The sequence below is a fragment of the Platichthys flesus genome, chromosome 14 (genome assembly GCF_949316205.1).
Source record: "Platichthys flesus chromosome 14, fPlaFle2.1, whole genome shotgun sequence".
Lineage (NCBI taxonomy): Eukaryota > Metazoa > Chordata > Actinopteri > Pleuronectiformes > Pleuronectidae > Platichthys > Platichthys flesus.
The window spans coordinates 18,846,761-18,856,744 of record NC_084958.1 but is presented as its reverse complement, the minus strand read 5'-3'; the positions used below and the strand labels follow the sequence as shown (position 1 = coordinate 18,856,744).

The window sequence follows — 9,984 nt, the reverse complement described above, 5'->3', positions numbered from 1 at the left end:
GGAGGTGGAGACGGAGTACCAAGCTCTGAAGGAGGAGGTCGACCTGCTGAAGGTTGGACAGAGGAGGCTGGAGGTGAAGCTGCAGCAGACTTGATCTTTGAAAAGCTCAGTGAGACAGAGAACCACGTGGAGGAGAGAGGAACAGCAGCTGGGGACAGTGAAGATATATGTTGTAAATAAATATTACAAGATAGCATCTCCCTGTGTATTTCTTTCTGAATATAGATACAGGATTCATGGCCCCTTATCAATTAAGAGAGTGTTGGAGTTAAACACATCAGTGTGAATGGTTTAGTGTGTTTCTCGGCAACACAAGACAAACAATATTTCTTACATTTTTTTATTTTTTTTAATTTATATATTATTTATGACAATAATACAATAAAAGTAACAATAAATAACCTTGTCATCAGTTAGTTTTCATACTTATTTTAACTGTTTTGCTGATGATACATGTAAAAATCACAACATTAGGCAATCATCTGTTTTGAAAACCTTGAAGATCACACAGCAACATCTTGTCAATTTTAAGTTGATCGCCTGTTTACAAATGATACAAAGATTTTCTGGAACCATTTTGAAACAAATGGATAAGTGGAGCTACAATCACTATGATGGAATGACCGGAGGTAACAGAATTAAAACTGCTCATCTCTCTGAGTGGACTTCAATCTGACGAACAACTGGAAACAGCTGCAGGTGTCAGGAGAGAAAGCCATGGCAGTGGTTTCTGGAAAATCTGTGCGTCCAGGATTTCAGATCACTTCACGATCTGCTCCATGTTTTCACCAATGGAACCAGAAATCAGCCCGAAAAACAGTTTTTCTTTGACCTGGCCCTGAATAGGAATGTTACAGGCTCATGCATCTTTCAGAGAGTTGATGTGGGCACAGAGTTTGAGTGCAGGCCCCAGTTTCAGGTTCATGGTGCTGACCAGGTGATCCTCGGTGAGAAGCAGCAGAGCCTGACCGTCGATTTCCTGCGAGCGAAACTCTTCAGAAACAACTCGACCGCCTGGAGAAAGAAGAAAAATAAATAGAATCCTGTTCATTTTGATGAGGACAGATATTTGATTTGATTCAAGCTACAACTAACAATTACATTGCTCAACTAATTATTTCTCTTGAAAATAAATAAATAAACGAGAGACAGACAAGGAACACTTGTGCACCATCAGGTATCAGCTCTGACCAGTTATAAAGAAAACAATAAGAGTGTAAAGATATAATTGATTATTAAGGATAGCAGCAGCAATTCATATAATAATGCATTAATAATAATATTGATATTGCTATTAATATTAATCTTAATAGTTGTTATCCTACAGCTCTTGAGTCAGAGATATCTGCAGAGAGAGAAAGAAAGAGTGAGCTGGACTATTGGAGGAAAAAGACACATAGTTATTGACATGAAGTAAAATAAATAAATGAATGTGGGGGCAGAGAGACAGAGAGAAGGGGAGCAGTGCTCAGTGCATGATGGGAGTTCCCCCAGCTGTCTAGGCCTAAAGGAACATAACTAAGGGATGGTTCAGGACTCACCTGACCCAGAACTAAATATAGGCTTTATCATGAAGGAACATTTTAATTTTAACCTTAAATGTAGAGATGGTGTTTGCCTCCCAAACCCAGATTGTGAGCTGGTTCCACAGGAGAGGCGCCTGGTAGGTGATGGGTCCACCTCCCATTCGACTATTACAGATTCTTGGAACCACAAGAGAACCTGTGTTTAGGGAGGGAAGTGTACTATTTGAATAATATGGGTTCATGAGCTATTTGATATATGAAGGGGCTTGATTGTTAAAGGTTTTTATAAAATTGTGTATAGGTACGTTTTTCTACTTGTATGATACCATATTTTAGAAAAGCCTTGAGACCTCAACGCACTGCAGTCGAATGAAGTTCATGCAAAACAGACAAAGCACCAGAAAATTTTAACCACCAGCCATGTTGAAATCCCAAGCCACATCAGTACCTGGCAGAGAGTTGATATAAGAAAACACTTGTTGCACGTTCCACTGGGACGGACGGCCGACGTCCTCATCTCCGTCAGAAACACTGATCGATTCTGGCATCCTCTGCTCTCTCTCCCTCTCTCGGTCTCTTTCAACTTGCTTCCTTAACCTGGTCTTCATGGGAATGGGAGGATCGTCTACGTCTTCCCGTTCCTCTTCCTCCTCCTCCTCCTCCTCCTGGTCCTCCTCTTCCTCCTGAGCCTCCTCTTCCTCCTGAGCCTCCTCTTCGTCCTCTCTCGGTGAGCACTGCTGAGTCTCCCCCGAGGCAACTGACCCGGGAGCCTGTGGAGCACATAATGATATCTTTCTAAATAAATGATTCATTTAAAAGAAGTTACACAAAAATATTTAGATTTCTCATTACCACTGTGTGAACAAACAATATAAATTAAGAAATACTTAATTCAAGTGACAACATAAAAGACATTGATAAACCACCTATTTCCACAGACTAATTTCACTTCACACCGATGGTTCACCTTATGGCACTTGGCAAAGATGATGTAACTGAAAAGATGGCAGACGGCAGCGAGCTACTGGGCGCCTACTTGTTTACTTGACTCAACCATTACATCAACAAACAGGGTTAGGCTACAAATTAGAGGTCTGGTCCTTCGAGTTGAATTCTCAGCCTGAAATATGTCCAAGTCCGCCCCCTGAACAAATCCACCAAACTTCATATTTTTTAAGTTTGCTCACTGAAAATAAACAAATGTTGTTTAATGACCTCTAAGTCTTTTTAACTGATCTAAATTTCTGCATTAATCCTAAACTTGTTGGGTCAGTAAGCTACGTATTACAGATTGTAACACAGAGCAAGAGCAAACTGTTCAGAATGGGAATGAAAGCAGCAACATTCTCCCTATTTCAAGTCAGCAAACCATCAAATTGATTTTTAAAACTGCTATTTCAAGGTTTAAGGTTCATCTTAACATCAGCCTTCAAATGAATATTTTAGTTCAACCTAAAAGCTGTAGAATGTGGCTGTTCCCCTGGGAGCAGTTGTACTTAAAACCAGTGATCCCTGCAGCACTTCTGTATTTTCCTTATATGCATCGGGTCATTGATATGAACGGACCTGTCTCAGGAAATGTTCTCTGGAGGCTCCGTTGACTCTGCTGGGAGGTCGTCCCCTCCTGCCCATCGGCCTGTGACCCCAGCGGCCTGCTCGCAGCACGGTGATCCGCTTGGTGCAGCTCACACTGAACCTAAACACAGAGGGTTGGTTACAAAGTCAGTGCTGTGTGCAGATGGTTGGTCAGGCACCAGCCATTATTATATTTGATGGGCTGCATCTGGACTCGTAGCCGTCCTGTCTCTGATGGCTGGATGGAGAATCAGAGGGGAACCCCAGACTGATTATACACTTTGGGACTTTTGCTTATGAACCGTATGGAGCTCAATGGAGTCCAGATGTGAGTTGGTATGTCTGACCACCACAGGAACAGGCTGCATTTTAACTAGTCAAGATGGGTGGATAGAATAAACCTAATACATCACGTCATGTATTTATGTATTTATACAGAGAGCAACACCCTGATTAAAAATGTCACAAAGTCAGGAAGTGTTGGTTGGTGTTTTGCAGCCGCTGGATGAGAATCTTCATTGTTTCTCAGACAGTGTCAATTATCAATTGTTTTTAAAGGATAGAACTGAACTTGAGTTACGTTGTGCTAGTTGGCCAAAGTTGTTTCGCTGTCCGAGAACCACAAACACGTTGGTCACATCTCGTTATTTACCTTCTGACACACTTCATGGAGCAGAAGCGTTTGGAGCGAAGACACGTCTGAGTGTAACCTCTGCTCCTGCAGTATTCACACTGCAGCACCGCCGGCACGCTCTCGGCTAGCTCTTCACCTTCAGAGGAACCAGCTGTTAGTCTCACACAAACACACACACACACACACTCACACACACACACTCACACACGCACACAATGCTCACCATCTGCTGTGTGCTCATCGTTGTCCATCTCTGAGTCTGTTGAATCTGACTGGTCAGCATCCAGAGGACTGTCCTCTGCTGCTGCGTTCCCGTTGGTGTGTATCTCCCGTGACTCTGGAAGTGAAGCCTGCTGGTCCCCTAAGAGCGAGGAAGCACCCACCTGCATCTTTAAAAATGACAGTGGAAGATTTAGATATACAGAGGTGTTGGTTTTATTTTATATTTTGTTATATTTTAACCTTGGCATGACTGAGCCCCAGTGAGAACGCTTTCCTTGCACCTCCAGGGGACTTACTGGGAATGGCTCGAGGCCCTCTCTGATGACGAAGCCCTCTATGAGGTGTGTGAGGACGTGGGTCGTCAGTATCCTGTCGGGGCTTCCTGGGAGGCTGGCTGGGGCGGAGGGCGGCTGGCTAGGGCCTCTGACTGTGGTAGGAAGGATGGGAGGAGGTAGAGGGGAAGGTGGAGGAGGAGGAGGGATGCTGCTAGTGCTGCTGGTCGTGGTGAGCTGGGAGGACTCCTCCACCTGTGGTGACCTGATCACTGAGGGACTGGAGATGACAGGGGACGAACCCATCACTGCGGGACAGTAACAAGCGTAAAATAGCTTTTATCAGACAGTTGAACTGGAATTATTTCATCAGGTTCATTTTGAGGTTTGAATACTTATAACTTATAGTGGATGTACGAGCCATTATGTGTCTTTAATTATTTTAGCATCATATTTTACCTGCACCATTTTGCTTAGGAGTCACAATGAGGGATGTGGGGGTCCGGTCTCTCTGTCGACTTGACGAACATCTGTCTATCTTCTCCTCTGGGTTCAGGCTGTTCACTTTGCACGTTTGCCCCGACTGAAATTAAAAAACACAACAAAACCTCAGTCAAACCAAACCACACTATGAACAGGAGGTCTCCAGACAGGACACGGGGACTCACTGGTGGATTGTCATTGCGTCTGACCACATGCACTTTCAGGTCAACAGCCACCGTCTGAGGAGGGGGCAGGTTCCGGTAGGGCATCTGGAGGAGGGTCTCCGCTACAGGCAGCTCCTGCTCTGTCACCAGCACCTGCCCCGACTGGACGGACAAGGCCCGGACCGAGTGCAGGGACAGCCTCTGAAGCGAGGCCGGGGGGTTCTGGGGCAGCCTGGGGAGAACCAGAGGCGGAGGAGGAGGCGGAGGCTGATTCTGCACTTGTGGGAATAATGTTCGGCGCTGCGGCGCGGCCAGCAGAGGAGGAGGCTGTGGCTGAACGGTGGCAGCTGGGATTGAGTTCTGAGCTGATGATGCAAATATGCTGGTGATGGATGAAGAAGAGGAAGATAATGTAGAAGAAGAGGGGCTGTGAGGGTCACAGTTGGTATGTGATTGGGTGCTGGGAGTAGTCAGTCTTTTCAGAGGAAGAGGAAGTTGGTGTGAATTTGCTTCCTGGGGGGCTACTCTTAGGGCGATGGGCTGGAGGTGTCTGTGGTTCAGGGCGCCTGCTGTGGTCTGCTGCAGGATGAGCTGATGGTGCGCCACCCGCTGGCCGGATGGCCAGGACAGCTGCTGTTTGACCAGAGCGTGGGTCTGCACAGGAGAAAAGGCTGCAGGCAGAGAGAGAATGACTCTCAGTGGGGCACATACCTCCACCAAGCACATCTCACAATGTTTATGAATGTGAAAAGAAAGCTTCGGGGTCACGCTCCACCCCTCCACAAAATCAGTTCAGTCGTTTTCCCAAAATCCTACTGACCATCAAACTAATGTAGACGAAAACATAATTTGCCAGAGGGAATAAAAACATAAAGATATAAAACACATGTTCCTCTTTTCTGGGATACTGGAACTGGTAAATACTCCAAACATAATGTATCAGTCATATAAAGTTGTTGGACATATCAACAGAAAACAGGGTGTGTGATTTTTGTATTCAATACCTGAAATATGTCACTTGATTCAAACGTCATCGCGTGCAGGAGTTCCTCTGCTACACTTAAATCTGAAACTCTTAAATCTTTCTTTTCGGAACTCAGTGTATGAACACAGGGACTCACCTCGGCTCATGATGTGGGGTCCAGACTGACTGGTCTCAGTCGAGGTGTCAATCAGCTGGTTGGTCTTCAGAGCACAGATTGACGTCTTTGACAAAGAGGCGGATGAAGACAGGGCTTGCGGCTGGGTGGACGGCTTCAAGATGACACTGTGGGCTGTAGCCAGAGCCCCAGGTAAGTGGGCACGCAGAGCCTGATTCTGAATCTGAATATACACAAGGAGAATGACTTTTAGACATCAGCGTGTGGGGTGTTGACAGACTTGTAACACCTTGTTCTTTCACGCAGCTATATCAATGGCTCCTGTCACATCAGAACTTTCCCTCCACTTTTACTAGATTTCCTTTGATTCTGCAACATAGCTCACGCTGACGGTTTGTGACATCCCGATGTCTATAACAATGAGTGCTCCATCACACATGGCTTATTCTAATTCTGTGCGTGGCAAAGTCAGTACCTGAGAGGATGTAGGTAAAGAGGAGCAGGAGGTGACAGCAGGGAGGTCTGATTGAACTGCAGCCACCGGAGCTGCAGGAGTCAGAATTAGCTGAAAGAGGAAAAAGCGTCTGGTAATAATAGAAATGGGGGGGAAATGATTTACGGAGTTTCAAAGCACCTGCATGACCAGGAGCTGGAGATATTTGAGAAGGGTCGTACCATCTGAGTTCGGAGGTACATCTGAGCCTGGTTACAGTTAGTTGGTCTGTTTCCCAGGAGCATGGCCTGCTGGGATAATGTGGTTGCCGTAGTGGTGGAGTTGGATGTGTGGCTGCGGCCAATCAGCTGGGCGGTCACCGGAGATGCTGGTAAAGTGATCTGGGTTCAGGGAGGCAGGATGAGGAATGTAACGGGACAGAGACTGGAGTTCATATGTGGGGATGAGAGTGAGACACAGTTGCTTACCGAGCTTTGGGAAACACCCGCAGGTTGAACCAAGCTGCCAGGGGATGGAGTCGGAGGCCGCCTCTGACAGACCGACGCCTGAAAGGAATAGTGTTTATTCCCTTCCTCTCACACTTTTTCATTAAGATTGCACACGCACACACACACGCACACGCACACTGACCTGCTGTATGGTGGCCAAACTCTGCAGCTGGGGGCTGTGCTGGTGCTGCTGCAAGGCGGCTGTCTGCAGCATGAGGTGCTGCTGCTGGGCTGCGTACATCTGATGCAGGTACTGGGCTGCCATGCTCTGAGGTCTGTGGATAGCATGCTGGATCACCTATTGGTTCAAAACAAATACATTTCACAGTCCACTGTATGCAGCACAATTAAATAGCTTGTTTTCTTCTATTGCACATCAGGGCAGTCTATTGAAAGAAATACATACACACTGTTCGGGGGGAATACCTTTTCTGGGACAACCCTTCAGGTTGCCAAAAAATATATAAAAATGCAAATGTCCAAGGCTCTGTCTATTACCTGATCTGTCTTCCTGTCAAATTAAATAATGTATGCACTGCAGAGGTCCCATGCTGCCTATTACTATCTAGAGTTCAAAGGTAATGTCTATTGCCTGGAAAACCCTATATGTTGAATAAAACAATGAGTGCAGAGTTCCGAGCAGGTGCTGTCTATTGTCTGGTCTGCCAATCAAGTGACAAACTCAATGCAGAGATAGGTCTCATTTATTACCTGGACGAGCCCCTGTCATATGAAACGATGTGTGAAGGGATCCATGGTACGGTCAATTAGCTGACCTCTTTGCTTGTCAAATGAATAATGTATACAGATGTGAGCTGTCTCGCAGCTGGACTGTCTGACAGTCAAGTCAAACAGGGCCTGTAGAGGTCCCAGGTAGTGGCCCACTGGGACTATACATACCTGTAATAATAATAAGGCCCAGGGCTACCAGGTGCTGTCTATTACCTAAAGCACTCGTGATCAAACTTCTTTGCAGAGCTCTTGGATTCTGTCTATTACCTGGACCGACGGTCTGTCAGATGGGAGGATGCTGAGGGAAGCGGAGGGCGCCTGGTTGCAAGTGGTGCAGCTGGAGCTGACTGTTGCCATGGTTACAGGAGCTGATGTAGTGGGGGTGGTGGCGACCGCTACGATTCTATCAGAGTCCGCCTGCTTCTCCACCGGCCTCTGTCTCTCCATCCTCCAGGTCACACACACACAGATTCAGTGATGGGGAAACTATGGAGATGAAAGACACATTAGTTAACAGGAGGAAGTTCAATACCCACTTCCTCTGAATGAACTTCATGTGAATGAGATTTAAATGTTTTAGTGTTGAACACTTTTATCTCTCTCTCTGTGGCAAAAGCTTTCAGTGACATGAGTCTATAATTAATCTGTCAGAGCTTTAAAAAATCAAGTGTTTGATGATTGTGAATAAAGTAATGAGAAGTTAAAATCCGATTTTAATAAAGTACATTTTCAGAACTGGGTTTAAACCAACACATTAAACACACAATGTTTCTGCAATGTTTCTGCTCTCGTTCAGAATAAAACATTTTATTTGATATATTTCACTTAGTTTAAAGTTGCCTCATTTTGCTCAGTTAAAAAAAACTGATCATCTATTTATTGTAATATTTCTGATATTTGAATATGTGCATTATGCACAAAAGAGATAGCAAAAACAGCACAGAACAAATCATAATGTTATTGGCTCATTAAATACTGCATGGTATATGAATCGGCCAGTGGACATAAACTCACAGATAACAAACTAGAGCACTCAATCTGTGCAGTACTGAAATAAACCACACAACACAGTCAATAACAATCAGTGTCTATAAATGTACTGATATTAGATAATAAAGAGTGTTATCCAACTTTTCCCCCTTTGTTTTATGTTATTAACACCTTATGAACAGAAAAATATTTCACATCATTGACGAAGTGATGGGGGTTTACTGTTATTTTCTGCCTCTCGCACATTCTGTTGAAAAACAGAGATGCTTCAGAGCTGGAAGTTTTTTTTCCAAACAGCTAATTATGAGTCAAAAATCTCCATAATAATAATAACAATAATAACATATTTTTTAACATTAGCCCAGTGAAATAATCTGCTGTATATTTCAAATGGATGGAGGCTGATATTGGATGGAAGCTCAGCCGTTGAATATTGATTGGATTTTGCTGCAGAGCCTTTTCTGTCTATAGAAAGCAGACGTGATATTATTCATAAACCCTGAACGAGCACAACAAACACAGTCTTATCTTGAATGTACTGTCCATAATTTATAGGATAATCAATGCAACATATCGGGGACTCATTCTCCCTGTCTGTGTGTGCGTCATGCATCCTCATCCATTCACCTCTTGTCGGCGGTACCTGCCTGGTAGTGAAGGACTCGGGCCATCAGGAGCAGACCGTACCCCGGCACATTGTCCCAGTCAGGAGGCGACACTGATGCGTCAATGTAAAATGGAGATTTAAAAAAATCAGACGGTGCACAGACAGGAGACTGTAATAATAAAAAATAACCAGCCTGGACACAGCACCGCTCACAGTGCGGGAGGACCTTCCACATGCGGGGCTCTGCTGCTGCACACACAGCGTGGACAGACCCGGAGGAGTCCGACTGTTCACGCTGAGTTTATTTGACTCGTGGTGAGGATTTTTATATATAAGGATTTAGATATTCACCTTTGAGATTGAGCTTTGTGCAGAGATCATGTCGCTCTCCATTGAAATAAAAGGACAAAACACTGGGGTTTTAATCTCAGTGAAATTCAGTCAACCCTGCATGATAATAATGATGAACTTTATTTATATAGTACTTTTTAACAGTGTTACAAAGGGCTTCACAAGGAATAAACGATGATAATTATGTAATACAAAAGCAAAGTAAAAAGCAAACATGATTTGAAAATAATGGCAGAGTAAAGGGATAAAAGAAACCTAGGTTATAATATGAGTAATAACAAAATAATTAATAATGACAATAAAAATAATCAAGTCAAATCCATTCGGTCAGTCTCGAGTCTGAGTTCCTAAGGTAAACTATTGAGAAGGTTTCGGCCCTCTCACTG

General features: G+C 44.4%; 1 protein-coding gene across 1 annotated transcript; it reads right to left on the bottom strand.

Moving 5' to 3' along the window:
• Positions 1-413: 413 nt before the first annotated feature.
• Positions 414-8,206, bottom strand: phc3 (polyhomeotic homolog 3 (Drosophila)). Its single transcript, XM_062404382.1, is given in 15 exon segments — positions 414-1,014; positions 1,975-2,296; positions 3,093-3,222; positions 3,754-3,871; positions 3,959-4,124; positions 4,254-4,537; positions 4,689-4,812; positions 4,898-5,547; positions 5,998-6,199; positions 6,452-6,541; positions 6,652-6,810; positions 6,898-6,975; positions 7,061-7,216; positions 7,918-8,119; positions 8,121-8,206. Coding segments are annotated over 15 exon segments (2,922 nt in total). The 3' UTR covers positions 414-859.
• Between the last annotated feature and the right edge of the window lie 1,778 nt (positions 8,207-9,984).